This window comes from Cydia fagiglandana, chromosome 14, assembly GCF_963556715.1.
Source record: "Cydia fagiglandana chromosome 14, ilCydFagi1.1, whole genome shotgun sequence".
In the NCBI taxonomy this organism is placed as follows: Eukaryota; Metazoa; Arthropoda; class Insecta; order Lepidoptera; family Tortricidae; genus Cydia; species Cydia fagiglandana.
In genome coordinates, this window is record NC_085945.1 from 18,885,067 (window position 1) to 18,904,998 (window position 19,932).

The 19,932-nt window shown below is 39.0% G+C and overlaps 1 protein-coding gene across 6 annotated transcripts in view; it reads left to right on the top strand.

Moving 5' to 3' along the window:
- Positions 1-19,932, top strand: part of LOC134670912 (SWI/SNF-related matrix-associated actin-dependent regulator of chromatin subfamily E member 1-like) — a 382,337-nt gene that overhangs the window by 345,367 nt on the left and 17,038 nt on the right. For 3 of the 6 annotated variants that reach the window (XM_063528737.1, XM_063528740.1, XM_063528739.1), the window contains exons 2-11: positions 11,141-11,224; positions 11,482-11,561; positions 11,932-11,976; positions 12,708-12,970; positions 13,269-13,472; positions 15,512-15,593; positions 17,202-17,309; positions 17,642-17,775; positions 18,269-18,409; positions 19,261-19,383. In XM_063528737.1, the coding sequence (XP_063384807.1) occupies positions 11,495-11,561; positions 11,932-11,976; positions 12,708-12,970; positions 13,269-13,472; positions 15,512-15,593; positions 17,202-17,309; positions 17,642-17,775; positions 18,269-18,409; positions 19,261-19,383 (1,167 nt within the window). In that variant the 5' untranslated portion in view covers positions 11,141-11,224; positions 11,482-11,494. The remainder of the gene's footprint in view (positions 1-11,140; positions 11,225-11,481; positions 11,562-11,931; positions 11,977-12,707; positions 12,971-13,268; positions 13,473-15,511; positions 15,594-17,201; positions 17,310-17,641; positions 17,776-18,268; positions 18,410-19,260; positions 19,384-19,932) is intronic. The other 3 variants (XM_063528738.1, XM_063528741.1, XM_063528742.1) reach the window with 3 other exon arrangements.

Sequence of the window (19,932 nt, forward strand, 5' to 3'; positions counted from 1 at the left end):
ACAAAATTAAAAAAGTTAAAAAAAAAAGTTGGCCATATTGAAAAAAAATGGCGGCGTCAAAAACTGCCAGGGTCCATCTATGACATTTGGTCGAGCACCCCCCACCTAAGTCTGACCGTTTGGCCGGGCCGTCATACATTTTTCTGACCGGAAGCGGACGACCAAAAGTCGAAATTTTCTGGGGGTAAGGACTACACCTAAACTATCGAAAATATTCATGGTATAAACTACGATAAATAAATAAATTCTCGTTCTCGAGAACATTCTCAGAAGTTACCGAGAAATTCTCATGTGGAAAGTTTCGCAACTTTGGAAAGTTCTCGTGCGTGCATTGCTACCCATTAGTCATCGCAGAAAGGACAGGTACCACTAATGTGGTATCTAAAGTATCTAAAATCTAGATTAAATTGATAGAATGTCGAAATATTAATAAGAAACTTTAAGACCAAAAAAAGCATTTTAGTTTCATGATTGCCGCAGTAATCGCGCAAAAAAACATACAAAAACAAAACATATACATATATTTAAGTAATTCAACACTAACGGAATATTTGCATAAAATCGTAAATATTTTAATTTAGTATCAAATTAACTTAGAACAGTATCAGATTCTTAAGAGCCAACAGGGGTGGTCTTTCTCCATACAAACGTACTCGACTGTTTCCTCCGTTTGTTTTGATGCTAGAGCAATGATTTTTTCAACACAGATTAATATTGTCAATGTCTGTGTCCGACAGTTTTGCTTTTTTTGATACTTACTTTTGTTTTTTAAGGCGCTAGAGCCCTTCAAAAATGGCCAAAATGGTCTAATTGACTACGCCGCAATGAGAGGCGTAGTATTCAAAACTGATATCAATTAGCCAAAAAAGGAAAACGGTCCGACATAGATAATTTCATAATCATTTAGATTTCCAAGTTTGGTTAGGATTGATTAAGTTTTGGAGGAGGAAACAGTCGAGTACGAAACCTTGATTTTTGAGATTTTTACGCGGGATTTTTCTCCTTGTCCTTATGGCACTATTTTTTCGAGCCGCTTCCGTTAGCGAGACGGGTATACCTAAAATATTTAAAACTCAGCTCCGGTTTCGTCTTAAGAATTGCAAATTTGCAATAAAAGTAATGGAATCCTTATCTTTTGCAAATGGATGGAGTGGAATTAATAAATGCAAGAACGGTCCCGCAATTAGTTCAACAAATTGGCTCTTTAAAACGGTCCTAATGAATCATTGCACTAAAAATTGTACGGAGTACATTGCAGCCTTGCTTTAAAAAAAACTACTACAAGAGCACTGTAAATAATAATTCAGATAATAATATATTGAGATTATGCCTTACAAAAACGTCTTAATATGTACACAGCTTTATACTCTTTGATTAATAAGTTATATATGGCTAGCTCTCACATATATATACTCTGTCATTCCGATCTGTGCTCTCATCTTGAAGCCATCTTTAACTAAGTAATTTGTGTTGTCCTCTTATATCCTAAGTTATCTATATAAATAATCATCACTGTATTTTCTTTTATTATCTGACGAAAGATTATGTGTGCTTTATATATAAAATATAAAGCTGCATCAATTTGGAGGACACGACTTTCATTTCTCCGCCCTCAACGCCTCCCTGCCTAAGATTGGTAAGAACCTCGGTATCCTCTAGCACCCAGAGTGCAATATAATAAATTCGAATAATCTGGATTAATAACCCTGGATTTAATAGTGGCGAGCTGGCGTGTAGTCATTGCTGACGTCAACGTAAAGAGAAGTGTTGAAAACCATTCATCTTAATGCAATTGCACGTTATTTTTATCGTTAAACGAAGACAGATTTATTCCGTTTTAACACGGTTGCCGCGCCCGCTTCATAGTTACGGCTGTGCATTTCCCGCCGTTTCAGCCGTAAACCAAGCGTAAACGTTTCCTCGACCGTAATACGTTACGTTATATATCGATAATCGCAATTCACGTGGATAAACGTAGCTGTGCTTCTCCATTATATTTAAATATTAAGTATTAATCCTATCAGTTGGGTTTACCATAGCAACAAAAACGAATTGAAAATTAAGTTCCTTTCAATAAATTCGATAAAAAGCCCACACCCAAATTGCCTTGATCTTCATAATTATCGTTTCGGGGAATATACTCATATTTCTACATCAATAAAATTGCTCGCAAACATATAAAGTATAATATGTTACGCCACAGGAAGCCTACTAATTCGCTAACAATTCAGCGCTGGATCACATATTATTTTAGGCGCAGGCGGACCAGCGAAACTCTGAGCTCCGAATTTGATGCGTGATGTGAAACGTAATAATTTCTTAATAAGGCATGACGTCACTAATGACTACTAAACCTTGTGCTATCGAAAAGTTCCCAAAATTTCCATTTTGGAACCTGCTCATAATCGATCCATTTCAAAAATGAAGGTTTCCTTTATTTCCTGTGATTTTTTCCGAAACTTGCGAGAACGTTTCCAACCTTTCAGAAAATTTCCACTCATCTGTATGCCCCACGATCGCGAAGCAGTTGGAATACTAATGATGATCATTTGCTACGCACCGATTCATGACTCATACTTCCAAATTGTCGCTACCGTTGTCAAACGCGTGACGCGCTCATCATTATGTTTGCTATGCGATTGTTGGTGTATTTGGCTTGAATGCCGTTGTATTTCCGGTCTACATATAATTTCGTGTGTCCCTAATAGATAGCATGTTGAGAAGTTTACCTATAACAACACAAATAATTGGGGAAAAGGTAAAATAATTGGCTTGGATTGATTGGCTATTTGCCGGAATAAGCTAAATGCATGCATGTTTCATGCTTTCTTCCGAATGGAACTATACTTTTGAAATTTGTTGACTAATAAACCGTACGTAGGTACGTAGCCGCCGTAAAGATGATAGCTAAGTACTAAGTAGCCACAGTTACTGGAAAAGCCTAAAAGGCTTAACCATATAGGTATCAGGTTAATACTCGTATGCTAGCTTAACCTCTTGAAAGGAGTAGAAAACCTTGAATATGACTTCCGGTCTTTTCATAGCAGGGTTTAGAGGCGTTCGCAGCCCATTTTGACAATCCACCAGACTGGAACGGCGATTACAATGTCATATCATATTCCTCATATTGCGAAAATGCGGCTAGTTATACGGCGAGATTCGCATTTAACAAATTGTTATGCTTCTGATTTTATTTTGAAGAACGCTCACGTAGATAATCAATCAATCAATCAAAGCATTCATTTTCAGGCAACTAAGGCCCATATAGATACATACGAGTATACTAACGATAAACGATAAACTAACATATGTATATTTATAAAAATCATAAATTCTAAAAAATCATTTTATCATTATATATACCATATTACCTATTTTTAGTGTTCCGTACAAAACTTTGTTTATTAGTGTTCCGTACAAAACTTTGTTTACGGAACACTTATGGGATCACTTCGGTCTTGCAAATCAGTTAAATACGTTTTTCTCAGAGACCGTTTGACATAGATACCTAAAATTTGGAACAGTTATAGCAATTACCACCACTCATATTGTAAATAAGCCAAAACTGCTTATTTCTTATTAAAGGGGGAAATTTAGGGGGTTGAGAGGGGTAGGCAGAAACTTTTTTCATTTGTAAGAATCGTGTGGGGTACCATTAGAAAGCTTGCAAAAAATTGAGTCGATGGACTGATTTTGACTTCATTTTAGACTGCAATAGTTTCGTCAAAAAATGCATTTAAAGTTGCAAGTTTTCATACAAAAATTTTCACCTCTGTCCTGGCGATTTTCGCGAAAACTATAGCTAACAGGCAGCTGACCAGTCAATACCCAACTTAAAGAAGCATGGAGACGGCGGGAAAATTATCAGCTTAACTTTATCTTTATTAGTTTTTCAACTGCAGCTTGACCTTTGGTTGCTTAGGGCTAGCTAACTGATGCTTACACTGGTCAATTCATATTAGGCGAGAAACATCCTTAGTTAAAACTTTGGCATTGAAATTTATGACTTATGTCTTTGACACAAAGTTTAATTCTGCTTGCTTATTTTTGTGGGATATTTAATTTTATCTCAATAGCCTACTATAAGTATGAGAGAGATCTACAAAATACGACCTTACTATATTGCAAATAAGTTTCAATTTCGAACGGGCTTTCCAACCAATTTGACCAGGCATATCAAAAATCTGAAAAATTCAATTTAAGAATTCCGTTCTTGACTGTCGTTGTGTTTTTTTTTTCACAATAGGACACATAGAGTTAGTAAGGCGTATAGAGATAATAAAGTCATTTAATATTTATGAACAGCTTTGGCCTCATGTATAGATTTTATTGAGAGTATCTGATTCGTCGAAACAATATACACAATATTCCTTTTCATTAAGTACCATTACATTTCTGTATTAATTGTATAATTATAATATCTATTAATTATATTCAGTACTTATGTATATTTTTGAACGGATCGGTGAGCAACAAGATTCAGGGCTATAACCGCGAAAATAGAAGTTCGCAAATTGCGAGCATTTCTCTCTGTCACTCTAATTACGCCTTCATTGGAGTAAAAGAGAAAGATCCCCGCAAATTGCGAATTTCGGTTTTCGCGGTAGCCCCTCAGTCCTGTTACGAGAAAATAATTTTGGAAGACATTAATAGTATATGACAGTTAAATATCACAGTTTTTAGAAACAAAGGTAAAATTGACGAAATATTTAAAGTAAGCCGATCTTGTTTTTTAGCAGTTCTAAATAATATTAAAGTCTATATATATGGCATAGAACTAGAAACAAAATCAAATAAAAAATAATAATCAGTTCTAAATTCAAATTGAAGGAGTATACATTTAAGGTATTATAGGCCAAGCGCGCACCACGATATTAATTTTTGCGACACGATTTTAGAATCGCGCTGTAATATATCGCCATTATATCGCAGAAAATTCACTGCGCGCACTGCGATGAAAAAATCGACGATTTGTTCATTCTCAACATGGATTTCGTACCAGTCGCTTGTCATGAAACGTGTCTTTAATATGCGATTGCTGTATGACTTTGAGCATTTATAACACAAAGGTGATCCCCGTCTATTTCCATAATTAAATGGTCAACATCTAGCGTCTCATTTTGAGACTCCATTGGAGATGCAGGTGCCGAGATGTTGGGGTTTGGAGAGCGAAATGCCGACTGAGGTCCGGCCGGGGTGCGATTTTATTATCATAGTGCGCGCGGGGTCATACAACTCCGCATGCTGCAATCACTTTGCGACAATCGCGTCGCGAACAATCGCGGAAAAATGTGACAAACCACAATTTTAAAATCGCTGCGATTTTTTTGTCGCATATGCGCGCACTAACATATAAACACATACGTTGCATTTCTGCGACAAAATTATCGCAGGACAAAAAATCGTGGTGCGCGCTTGGCCTTACTCTAAATTATTATAATACATCAAGCATTCGCGAGATGCTCGACTTCGGTATTCAAACACAAAGCAATAGTGCAAAAATCTAACTAAATGCAAAGGCCGAAAGAGCGATTCGGAGATCCGAAGCGTCCGACAGACGCGCGCCTCCCGTAACTTTTCCAAGTATTTTTAAGTACAAGTGTCTAAGTCGCAAGATCCAAAGGCTGAAGTCGCATTGGGCCGAAAGCCCGAAGCATCTAGGAGGTCAGTTCTAAACACAGGTAATTAATACAAGTGTCTAAATGCGAAGGCCGGAGGCCGAGCTCCGCGTAGGGTCGAAGGCCCGAAGCCTGCAAGATGTCAGTGGTTAAACACAGAACTGACAGCCTGGACGCTTCGGGCCTTCGGCCCTACGCGGAGCTCGGCCTTCGGCCTTCGCATTTAGATACTTATACTATTGTTCTGTGTTTAAGTACTAACATCCTGGACGCTTCGGGCCTTCGGCCCTACGCGGAGCTCGGCCTTCGGCTTTCGCATTTAGACACTTGTACTATTGTTCTGTGTTAAAGCACTGACATCCTGGACGCTTCGGGCCTTCGGGCTACGCGGAGGTCGGCCTTTGGCCTTCATATTTAGACACTTGTACTATTGCTCTGTGCTAAAGCGATGACATTTTGACATAAACGCTACCGTGGGCGTGAACGTAATTTACTTTCTATGCATCTCGCTCGTACTGACATATTAGTGCGAAAGAGATATACCTATAGGAAGTAAATTACGTTCACGATATCGTTTATGTCAATGCCAAACTGATGGTAGCCGTACGGAACACTAAATGCCTCGAGCTATCTCGGACTTGGCCAAATTATTTATAAGTAGGTTTAACTACATGTGAAATGAAATGAAAAAAAGTCGTGTGTGAGATGCGCGCCAATCACAAAGACAATCATCAAGTCGTATCAAAACTAATAAAAAACAATAACAAAATGTTAAATTTGATGCGGCCTCTACAGCGACATTTAATTTTAATAGTTTGGATAGTAAAAAAGATTCTCAGCATTTTGAGAGTTCAGAAATTCATTATCCGACAGAGAGCGATAAATCAATCAATTTTCAACCAGAGACCTTTGAAATATACTTTACAAAAAAACGCACTAATTACAGGAAACAGAATAAATATAAATAACACGTCTCTATAAATGAGAAAAAGAACTGAGATAAAATAAATAAAAATATTGCTTTTGATACTTACCTACATATGTAAGCATTATCGTGTACTTTTGTGGGCCATATTTGTATTTAGCATTGGACTATATAATTGGGTTTTACGGTACTTAATATAAAAACAAGGTTTATCAAGATTAAAGTGACGTGAGTTGTAAATAATTTGCCCTTTAGACGCCAACGCCTCCTAACACCATTAGTTACGGAGACTGCTCTCCATTCTGCCTACACTTCGTTACAACACTTTATATGCAAATATATTTAACGTAAAACTGAAGTGACAGTGAAAATGAGATGCAGATTTAATCAAATCGCTGCTGCGAGTTAAGTTTCATCGCGTAAATAAGTAGACATTTTTTTTCTAACGTGTAGGTATGACATGGACTGCACAAAATACATATTATCAAATTATGTAGGTACGTAAAATAAACACGGGCCAAACACTATCACACGTGTGACAGTGCAGTGTATAGTGATCGGAGTGACGGCAAATAATGCTAATGAATAATGAAGATTATTATAATCATAATCATCTAGGATTACATAGTTGTATTCCTCTGGTTAAACACTATAGCCGCGTTCATAGCAATTTTTTTTCGCAGAAAGATTTGCGTGTATGTTTTTACAGGAGCTTATGAATTAAAAACCCTGATCAACCTCCACACACTGTATTACAGTCCCCACTTACATAATTTACCTGCTGAACAATAGCTATTTATCCAATGTATTTGTATCTCAATACCTACGACGATGCTAAGGACTGATATTTTCTCAAATAAAATTGTAGTTAAGTACCTACTTAATATCATCAACATCATATGGATCATACCCACTTATGGGGCGTCTTTTAGATGACGTCTCCAACCGACAGACGAAAGCAATACAACGTGAATACAATACAACTTACAAGCGAATTATTTATATTGCCATTCTATTTCCAGCGGTCCAAGAATACCTCCTCCAAACCGACGCAGACCGGCAACGCATAGCGTCGTATGCGTGCAATTCGGCTGCACGTTTATTCTCGGAGATACACAAATGTTACGCGGTCAGCTACTTATAACAGTTTAGTAAGGGTTGTCGCTGCTGTGTTTTAGTAGGTATAAATCGAAATTTATAATGCTGGATAAAATACGTGTCCCAAAATTCAACGATAAGCTGGCACCAGAAGATGGACCTGCTCATGACTACTCGAGGAAAAAAATTAAAAAAATTCAAAAATGTAGACATGGTCATTAAAAATACTAGGGGTGTCGATTTTCATTTTTTTTTTGTAATTCCATAATAAATTGCAGGAAGCGCTGGTGGCCTAGCGGTGAGAGCGTGCGACTTGCAATCTGGAGGTCGCGGGTTCAAACCCCGGCTCGTACCAATGAGTTTTTCGGAACTTATGTACGAAATATCATTTGATATTTACCAGTCGCTTTTCGGTGAAGGAAAACATCGTGAGGAAACCGGACTAATCCTAATAAGGCCTAGTTTACCCTCTGGGTTGGAAGGTCAGACGGCAGTCGCTTTCGTAAAAACTAGTGCCTACGTCAAATCATGGGATTAATTGCCAAGCGGACCCCAAGCTCTCATGAGCCGTGGCGAAATGCCGGGATAACGCGAGGAAGAAGAATTCCCTAATAAATTGAGATATATACAGGGTGATTCCGGGGTCGTGGAGCAAGCAAGGAGCATTTAATTTAGTTTCTCCTGAGAATCACGATAGAGTAGGACCAACAACAATCCTGTGGTTTTTTTTAGTCATCACAAAAAAAAAAAATGTCCGGAATGATTTCAGATCATAGTCACCCTACTGTTTCCCAGGAAAACTTATGTCAAGTGCGTGTACTCTAAAAGACTGCAATCGTCACAGATAATGAAATTGTTATGCTATGATTAAATTGATAATCAGATAGGAATAATTGCATCGATACCTACGAAAATTATGATATTTTGTATTTTTGTTCTAAGAAAATAACAATAAAAATTAATACTTTATTTACACAAAATTTACAACACTAAATGTACTTCAAAAGTTGTTCAAAATGTGAACCTTCCTCCTGTATGCACAATTCCGCCCGTCGTCTTAGGTTGCCCCTTAATCTGTTCAGAGCAAAGTGATTTTGCTTAACCGTTTCAAAGGCTAAAATGATTCGCTGGCGTAGCTCTTCTACGGTGTTAGATTCCTGCTCATACACCAACCGTTTCACCTCTCCCCAGAGAAAAAAGTCTAACGGTGTGAGGTCGGGGCTGCGAGGTGGCCATGCAATGGGTCCAAGGCGACCGATCCATCGTTGGGGAAATTGTTCATTTAAATAATCACGAACACGGTTATAATAAGTGTTCCGTAAACAAAGTTTTGTACGGAACACTAAAAATGAGCAGGTGCACCATCATGTTGATAATACAGGTTTTCTAAGTAAAGCTCCGGGACGCCTCGCAATAATTCCGGGACCACTTCTCGTAATAAATCAAGGTAATTCATTCCATTCAATCTGCCTTCGATGAAATGAGGGCCAATAATAACGTTATTAATAACTCCCGCCCAAACATTCAAACTAAATCGTGTTTGATACGCGTTTCTCCGAGTTAAATGCGGATTTTCTTCACTCCAAAAATGCTCGTTGTGGATATTGAACAAACCAACACGTGTAAATGTACTCTCATCAGTCCACAGGACGTTTGTTTCTTCATTGTCTAAAATCCATCGACACAGGTTCATCCGTAAGGGGAAATCAGGGGCGGAGATATCTTGAACGGGTAGAAAATGGTATGCATGCAATCCAGTAGCGTTGAGCAGTTTCCAGACAAACTTTTGGCTGACATTGTACCTTCTAGCAGCTTGTCGGGTACTGCGTTGCGGATCTCGGTAAAAATATCTCAGTATGCGTTGATCCAGGTTTTCGTAATTTCGCCTTCGTGGCCTATCACCACCTCGTGCTTGGGCATGGGCTGGAACGCTGAACTGCCCGTGTTCTCGAAGATTTCGCACCATTGAATCAATCAAACGCCTGGTTGGTATTGGCAAATTGGGATAATGATGGTGAAAAATCTCTCGTGCTCTCACAGTGTTGTTCGTTTGATGGTAAAATTTTACCATATCTGAACGCTCGATATTGGAAAAAGGGTACGCCGGAGGCATAATTAATTAATTATTTTATTAATTTCAGTTTACAATGTTTATTGACACGTGTATTGACTTTGACGTACTGTGACAATAATTACTCATAAATTATTAAGTATTCTATCAGACGTTTTGTTTTCAAAGAGGTTGCAATATGAAAAGTAGGGTAACCACGCATTTTCAGAAATCATGCTTTTTTTAGTTAAAATAAGTAAAAAATGAATCATTAGCATTTCAATTTAAATATATACAGGTAACATCGCAATCGTTTACTGAGTCAGAAAAAAAGGGTTGGGGTCACGACCCCGGAATCACCCTGTATATATATTTTTTCTTTTTTTCCTCGAGTAGTCATGAGCAGGTCCATCTTCTGCCTGGTGCCAGCTTATCGTTGAATTTTGGGACACGTGGTATAACAGTTGTACCTGACTGTACATGTCCAAAGATGTTTTTTTTATTCTTAGACTATCACACACGTTTAATTACAACCCTGAATGCGTAAAATTCGACATTTACTACTAAGCAGAGCGCAAGCACCTGTGTTGTTTTGTAGTAATCTTACACAATGTACTAAAAATATTCGCTTTTCCAACGACATACGACATTTCGATATTATTTGTACAAATTGGCCCGTATCGATGCAACGCCTGTGCCAACTTCCGTATCCACCCCGTTACTTTTACGTATTGTTTAAGCAATATTAGACTTTATTTCCAGGATTTAAGAACTTTGAAATGACAAAAATAAATAAGTGGGCCTGTAGTGTGTGTAGGTATCTAGTAATTAGTGTTGAAAGGTCAGCTTAGCAATTTTATTAACACCGATTGAATCTTAAATTAATGAAACGAAGTTCGTTAGTAAGTAGTATTTAAAACCAGTATTTATACCTACGTCAAACTTCTATGAAATTTATGACGTATAAATAACACTTGCACTGCGTATGATATCAAAATCGTTGCAGACTTTTCTTGGTCTGAAGTCTACACATTTAGTACATTGACCTCATGACCTGATTGATGACCTGCAAAAGTTTAAAATATCCTCCGTTTTGAAAGACAGATAAAAATTACAGCCTATATATTCGACACCTCATTCATCAAAAATATCAAAATCAGTTTGTATATTGTATGATTTGTATGCTACCGTACGGTAGAACATACGATGCAAATAAATATAATTAACAAAAAAAATAAAAAAAAATACGAATTTACCGCCATTACAACTTTTGTTAGCAATATTGCCAGTTACAATAAATGCTTCTTGATGTGATAAAGTGATAATAATTGCACACGGTGCAAGTAGTTCGTTCATCACAGTCTACTCAAAATTCGCTGCGCGCATAGACGTCAAAAAAAATAAAAGTCAAATATTTCAAAATGGCGTTGGCATTTCTGTTGTCAGTATAGTACTGAAGTAAGATGCTGTAATTTCAGAATTCTTAGATTTAGAACGCATAGAAGTCAGAAATTACTTTCTTTTTCAGCGTTGGTAAGATTATTTACTAGTTATTATATAAATTTTATAACGGGTTTCTAATAAATTAACTGTTAATCGAGTTTCACTAACTTTAATTTACAATTATGCATAACCAACGCATTCCAGCATTGATTCAATTATAAAGGCATTTCCGTACAGTTCTCAATCCGTAGAGTTAATTTGCGCTACGTAACGTAAGATACGTAGTCTATATACGAATAAGGACTAAGATTTCGACTTAACAGACACTTGGAAACTTGGTGTTCCAGATCACTGCGCGTCATGGCTACACCAGCGAACTACAAACAAAACACATCAATGTCGATGCCAAGTCCTCAAAGCAATCCGCGTTTGTATTTCTCCTTTATAATACCATTTGAAACAACTCTCAGAACAGTTAATAGAGTAAACAGTAGTACTGTTGCATTTCTGTATTTACTGGATGTGTTAAATCCTAGTTAGATTAGATGTTGTTAGATACTAACTGTTAATATACCAAAGTACTGAAGTGGAAGCGAGGCTTGCACGGCCGATACTCTTGGTATTGCTGGTCATCTAACATCGCCGCATTGATCCAACGCATGACTCCAATCTATGCTTATTTTGAAACTGTTTTGCATTAGTAACAAGTCTTTTATTTCAGTTACTTTTGACCTTTTGCTCGCCTAGAATTATTATCTTATGTTGGTTTTGTTTCATGTTTTGTTATGTCGGTACAGACTACATGATTGCGGGGCCCCCAATGAGTTTCGGTATGATGAAAGGTAATACCAAATTGTTGATCTATTTTTATTATTCAAAATTGTCCTCACACAGGTTTATTCAAACTAGTTCAATTATTCATATATTGATAGCACTAGTTGGAATTTGTATTTCCAGTAGTTTTTTAAAGGCAATGATTTCAGTCTAGATATGTAAATAAAATGAATAGAACCATAGGGTACTCTGACAATTTAGCTGCCCCCTTATGTTGGCAATCTTATAATTCAAATAGCTGGCCTTAGGGTTGCAGATTTGAGGATGGGTTACCCTAGTTTAGTTCTATCCTTTAATTCATCACCACAAAAACTCAAGTTTTTTTTTGTCTGAGACTTTTAATGAACTATTAAGAATAGAAATACCAACTATATCTATTAGTGTAACTGTTAATAGAACTAGTGTGCATAGACCCCTCACACTCATTCTGTTTCGGATCTAGGTTATCTTTGGGGATTTAAAATCGTAATTGCACAAAATTTTCAATTTTCCGCATCACCAATATCCATTTATTTGCAATCATCATTATTTTTATGTGACTTACTTTTATTTTCATTTTGTTTCTCTGCTAATTTAGTGCCTTTTTAACGCCGTATTAATTCTTATGCTGCGCTGCACTAATTTCTGATTAACATTTCTGTCGTTATTAGTGCATATTTGATTTATTTGCCTTCCTCTCCCGTCCTCCCTTACGCTTTTTGTTTTTTCTTTCATTGTATTGCGGCTGCTTGGCTTGAAGGCGGTATGAATGCACCGCCACACCATAACCAATACCAGTACCACCCGCAATACCAAGGTGGACCCCCGATGGGCCACGGGGGGTACGGATGGCAACCCGCACCGCAACAACCCCGTTTCGGTGCAGAGAGCGCGCGGCGCGCCGCGGCCGGGGCGGCGCAGGGCGCGCAGGCCGGCAAGGATGATAAGACCAGCCCCTTCGTATCCACCTTGCATTCACATCCTGGATTTCAACCGCAGAAGATCGGGAAAGGAGCTGGTGCGGTGAGTGTTATTCACTATTCTACTTGCATCCTAGATTGTTGAACTATAACAAAAGGCTACTTAAAGCCTCCTTCATGTTTCATAATATATGTATTTCTAGTGAACTTCTCTAATGATGGTCTCAACTAGGTTGTGTAACTTGTAAGCCAGCAATTTGAATTTAAATTAACAGCAAATATTTTAAATTTCTTTCAAGTAAACTAAAAACGAGTGTCACGAACGCTAATCTTGAAAATGGTCCCTGAAACGTAAACACACGAAAAAGAAGCATATTCTCAACACATCCCACAAATTCCAGGGCGCCGGACTGCCCAAGCCCCCGAAGCCGCCAGAAAAGCCCCTCATGCCGTACATGCGCTACTCTCGCCGCGTCTGGGACAGTGTGAAGGCGGCCCACCCGGACCTCAAGCTGTGGGAGATCGGCCGCATCATTGGAGGCATGTGGAGGGATCTGCCGGAGTCAGAGAAAGCTGTGTTTGTTGATGAATATGAAGCGGAGAAGGTAAGGTCACTAAAACCTATGTCCCCAAACCGGCTAAGTCTCTAAAATCTCGGAAAAGTTGGTTCTTTAGATCACACAAAGGAAAATTGAGTTTGCCCAATGTGGCCCAACATAATCATTCCAAACATTGCCTGGCATTCTCATGTGATTCTCTACCAAATAGCTACAGCTATTAGCTATAGCTAAATTATACTTTAGTTTTAATAATGAGGGAGAGGTGACCAAGAAGAAATATTGAACATTCTTACTGAAGCATATTAAGTAATTAATTTGTATTGGAATATTTTTATTTCCTATATAGCTATTTTGAATGAGTGTATGGTAAAAGTATTTTTTTTTTACAATGAAGAACAATTATGAGAAAACCATTAAAGCTTTGAAAACTTACATAAGAGATTGTAAACAATCTATCCAAATAATCCAAGATATAAGAAACCAACATATTTTTTATATTTTAAGTAAGGCCAAATCCGTCTACGGTAAATTCTGTCGTAAGCGTCAGTGTTCCATCTGCTTTTGATTGCTAAATGCGATTAAACAAGTTCCTGTACGGAATATCCCGCAGACCGATTTGGCCGGACAGACATTATAACTACTTTATTTGTGAAATAGGCGCAGTACACAGAACTGTTGAAAACGTACCAAGCCTCCCCCGCCTACATACAGTGGCTGGCCCACAAGTCTCGAGGCAAGCTGTTTTGACTCTGTGCATTACGACTGGGATCCATTTTGTGTGTAACCATGCCTCACGACACCGCTTTAACACGGGTTATGCCGGGCTGGTTTTGAAAACCGTTTACTATTTTATTTCTGTTAAAAAAATAGGTAACTGGAGACTTCTTTGCAATTTTTTTTTTTTACATTTCATGTGCAATTGAAGTAGGTTACTTCATATGGGAATTTATATTCAAACTGACCCGTTTTTCTTGCATAGGTACAATCATCAGCAAGAAAAACGAGTCACTTTGAATATAAGAAATTCCCAAGAAACTTTCTCATTATAATTTAAAGAGTTGAGTAAATTAGTAGTTGAGATATGGTCCGGTATGCTATACTAAGGTAGGTACATGGATCAATACCAAGTCTCATCTGCTATATTTTTTTCTTCAAGCCTTTGATTTTTAGTAAAGAATTATGAGTCTAAAAGCCCTGAATGAAGAAATAAATAATTAAAACAGTTTTAAAATTTTGAAGGACCATAAACAATAGTAAGAGGTTTTAAATCTATGTTATACAGAAGTACATATCCATTAAACGGTGTAATAAATAGCCACTGTACAAATTGCACATACAGTAACATTCTCGGGTAATACAGATTGAGCCCATGTATCATTGTTGCTCATTCCTTGTACCAATGAAATTGACGGCGATACGGCAGGAACATATTGTAACTACATATTTTGAAAAAATCTCGTATCTTGGACTGCTACTCAAAATTAAAATCCCATACATAGTTACTACATTTTTCTTTTGATTGACAGAACAAGAGACGAGTTTATTTTAAAGTAGTCACGATATGTTATAAAATTAAAATAGAAATTCTAGTGATTTGACAATTACCTCTGTTTAGAGATTAGGCATTCTGAAATCATATGATCAAATTTTGCCCTTAGCCCCCCCCCCCCCCCCCCCCACATCTAGCGTCTTTCGAGCGTCGGCGTCTGGTCAGCGCTATGGAAAATGACGTCGCTGCGCAGTTGCGTCGACGTTCGGCCATAGAGTTGTAGACGCCGACGCTCGAAAGACGCTAGATGTGGAGGGGCCCTTATTTTTCACCTTGGTAATTTTGACACTACACTGCAACGTCGGCATGCAGTTCCCACACAAATTGCAGTTGGGTTGCAGTCCGTCTGTATCGGCCTTTACGGGGCACGACTTTTCTAAAACTTTACAATCAATAGCTTTGCTAAGACTTGTCTCTGACGCCGGAAATTATATATTAGTTTTCTTTTTCGACCTACCTGCCGTATCGCCGTCTCTGCACCCTGTGACTAACCCGCACCTGCTAATTTTGTCCACATGCACCATTTGGCACGTAGTCCGAGTACGAAAAGAGCCTGAAGGCGTACCACAACTCGCCCGCCTACCAGGCGTACATCGCGGCTAAAAATAAGGCCGTAGGTAAGGCGTATGTTGCATGACGTGTGGTTTGGGTTGTGTACAGTCGCCATCAGATATATCGGAGCGGCCAAGGTGTTCACAATATCTGAACACGCACTCTAACGCCCTGACAATAGAGGCGTGCTCGGATATTTGTGAGCACCTTGGCCGCTCCGATATATCTGATGGCGACTGTACGAGGAATCACTAACTGGTTTGAAAAACTTAAGATGTTATTCGAAACTGAAGACTGGTACAATCGCATCAAATACAGATTTTGTTATGTATGACCATACTCTGAGGGGTGGATATGTAGGTCATACTGAACAAATTTTACTATGGGGCTATACTTTTCAAATAATCTGCTGTTCCATTCATCCAAATGTATGAGACGATTGATTTTTTTTCCTCAATTTCGGGGTTTGCCCCATGGTAAAAGTTGGCTTATATAGTCAAGAAGCCGCGTTTTTTTCGTTTTTGTTGAAAATAATAATACAGGGAAATTGCAAGTGATTTCTTATATAATGTTTACTAGTTTGTGAAATATTTGGTGCTTAACCTTGAATTTTGAATGAAAAAACGTTTTGTGCCGTTCTTACATTTGAGCCAGAATGAGAATGTACACTTCCGAATAGAGGCATTAAACATTAATTTAATTCTATAACTAGAACAATGTTTTAATGCTGAAAGTTTGATATCTAATTAAGTAATTCAAGAAGAAACAACATTTTAGTAATGTGTGTACAGTCACCTGCAATAATATATTACTCTTCGAAGGCCGCAAAAATATGTGACACGCTCTTATGGCTCTACAAATAAGATCGTGTCAGATATTTTTGCGGCCTTCGTTGTGTAATATATTATTGCAGGTGACTGTACCTACATCAGCTAACATCAGCATCACATACCATTTCACTGCATGCTAACAATTAAGCTTGCTCAGGGCCACTTGCACCATTTCACTAACCCGGGGTAAACAGGTCAAACCTGGAGTTACCATTTTTACCAGTGCAAAAAAGACACTGGGTCAACGGTTTAACCGGTTGACCCCGGGTTAGTGGGATGGTGCAAGTGGGCCTTACATGCAAGGAATATTATTTCAGTGCCACTTTATACTTTGTAACAATTATTGTCATTGACGAGATACGAAGTTTAACGGCCTCACAGCCTAGTCGGTAGTCGCCCTGCCTACAAAGCAGGCCTTGGGTTCGAATCCCGGTAAGGGCATTTATTTGTATTCTTTCTTGAGTTATGGATGTTTTTTACATGTATATCGTCGCCTAGTACCCATAGTTTGGAACTAGGTTGATTTGTGGAAGATTAACCCCAAATATTGATTTAAGTGGCACCACAGACAAAACATCCTCCACACTGAGCATAGTCGCGCTACCCCCTCTGCCACGCATACGGTAATTTTACTCCATGTTCGAGTGTCTTTGAACGGACCAATCACGGCACGGGACTTCGCTCACCTCGTCCCGCGCACCCCCGCATTTTTGGCATCATCGGTTGCATGAAATAATTGCTCTAAACTAGAGGATTCCTAGTCTATGAGTGGCACAGAAATGAAATTCCTTGGCTGCACCATTATAGATAGGTATATAATGATAATAACGTGTGTTACGTCAGTAGTAGGGAGCTTGGAGGAGGAGAGTTCGAGCAAGAAGGGGAGCTCGCAGAAGGAGCAGCAGCAACAGGACAGGAGGATTGACATCCAGCCTGCAGAGGATGAGGAGGGTATGATATTTGTATGATCTGGTCTATATGTTTATATATAATCAACCGAGCGCAGCAAGGTGCCTGAAACGTCAGAAAGGTAAAATAGTCTTTAATCGCGTTCGCGTTAGACCCGTTTATGACATTATAATTAAGGTCTCTTCAAAACTCAGTTTTTTATTTTCACATACTAAAATTACAGCTCGATTGGACAATTTCTAAACAATCTGTACAATCCAACTGTCATTTTATTTCAAATTCAGATGGATTTTATGTATGTTTTTAAGTGTTTGTTTTAGACCTGAATGTCTTATTCATTATTATTTTATTTTAATTTGGTTACATATTTTCAGATCAAGACGAAGGTCTCTCGGTGAAGCACGTCGCGTACGCGCGTTACTTGCGCAACCATCGTCTCATCAACGAGATATTCAGCGACACGGTGGTGCCCGATGTGCGCTCCGTGGTCACCACGGCGAGAATGCAGGTTAGTTCTGTTCTAGCAAAGATTCATTGATGACCCCAGGCTCCCATGAGCCGTGGCAAAATGGGATAACGCGAAGAAGAAAAATCATAGATGATGGGGTAGATTACATTCATAAGAACTGACGCGAGATTTTTACTGATGTATGAGAATTTACAGCAAAACTGTTCCGGCGAGAGCGTGATCCTGACAATGTCATTGTTTACAGAAATAATCGTTAGGCTTACAACGCACTGCGATTTTATTTCTTCCGGTTTTAGAACCGCGAAAAGTGTAACGGACGGCATGCTTCATAAGCCCACGCACTTGCAAGATTGAAACCTCAAAAAATTTATCGCAGTGCGTTCTAAGCCTTATATAAATCATAAAATAAATAAATAAAAATCGCTTATTCCAGATCATTGATCCAGAACGTTGTTATTATAAAAAAAATCTTACAAACTACATATGTTAATTACTAAAGAAAATAATAATATTAAATATTGATTTGGCACAGATCCTGAAGAAGCAAGTGCAGTCCCTGACGATGCACCAGAAGAAGCTGGAGGACGAGCTGCAGCAGATCGAGGAGAAGTTCGAGGCCAAGAAACGCAAGTTCATCGAGAGCAGCGAGGCCTTCCAGGAGGAACTGAAGAAGGTACGCCCTTCACATATCATGCCTATATTATAGAAGTGCGAGGCCAAGAAACGCAAGTTCATCGAGAGCAGCGAGGCCTTTCAGGAGGAACTGAAAAAGGTACCTATACCGTTCACATATCATGTCTATATTATAGAAGTGCGAGGCCGAGAGACGCAAGTTCATCGAGAGCAGCGAGGCCTTCCAGGAGGAACTGAAGAAGGTACGCCCTTCACATATCATGTCTGTATTATAGAAGTGCGAAGCCGAGAGACGCAAGTTCATCGAGAGCAGCGAGGCCTTCCAGGAGGAACTGAAGAAGGTACGCCGTTCACATATCATGTTTGTATTATAGAAGTGCGAGGCCGAGAGACGTTCATCGAGAGCAGCGAGGCCTTCCAGGAGGAACTGAAGAAGGTACGCCCTTCACATATCATGTCTGTATTATAGAAGTACGAGGCCGAGAGACGCAAGTTCATCGAGAGCAGCGAGGCCTTCCAGGAGGAACTGAAGAAGGTACGCCCTTCACATATCATGTCTGTATTATACAAGTGCGAGGCCGAGAGACGCAAGTTCATCGAGAGCAGCGAGGCCTTCCAGGAGGAACTGAAGAAGGTACGCGCTTTACATAGCATGCCTATATTATAGAAGTGCGAGGCCGAGAAACGCATGTGTTATTTGTGAAGCAATAAAAAATATTTACTTAGGCTCCGGTCGATCCATAAAACATAAAGTAACATTTTTTTTTTCTATTTTTAAACGCTAATATTAAGTGAACATTTTCACTCCGGCGACCCGAGCCAAAAATTGGCCTAATATTATATAAAAGCAAGCAAACCTCTCTAATATTTTTGTTTATTTGACAAATACAGCACTGCAAGCCGGCCGTGGACGACGACACCTTCCAGCGCATGGTGGAGCGCGCGCTGGAGCAGATGCGGCGCGGCATCAACCCCGCCACGCAGTCCCTCGTCAGCGTCGAGAGGAAGGACGAGGTCATCTAACTATACTTCATTTAGTGTAAAATGTTACAGTGGACCGACGCCTTTGATGTTTGCGTGAAGCCTTGACCAGTAACATATAATCATTGCCAAGAGGGCGCTGCTATTCTCATGTATAGGTTCAATACACATAGTATGAAAAAAATAGTTCCAGTGAAATTCCGCAACATGGTACATACATGATCATATTATATTCCTGGTCAAGCTTTAAATGCTGGGACCGCACAAGAACACAGTAGGGTTGTCTCAGACTTGTACACAACTGCACAATGACCAATAAATATCAAATAAGATGCGCTAGCCCTGTAAGTAGTACCGAGCTACTGGCAATTGCGATGTATGGGCGTCTAGGGCGACACATATTGGAACCCTATGAGGTACAGAGCATTACGGCCCAAAGAATCTGGAATTTCCTGGACTCAACGGGCATTAGTAATGAACTTTAAAGGGCCGTCAAGATCACAGCTTGGTCGAAATGGCACTCAAAGGCCCACAACACCCCAAATAATAATAATGTATGCGCTCGGGTGCGCGGACAAAGAA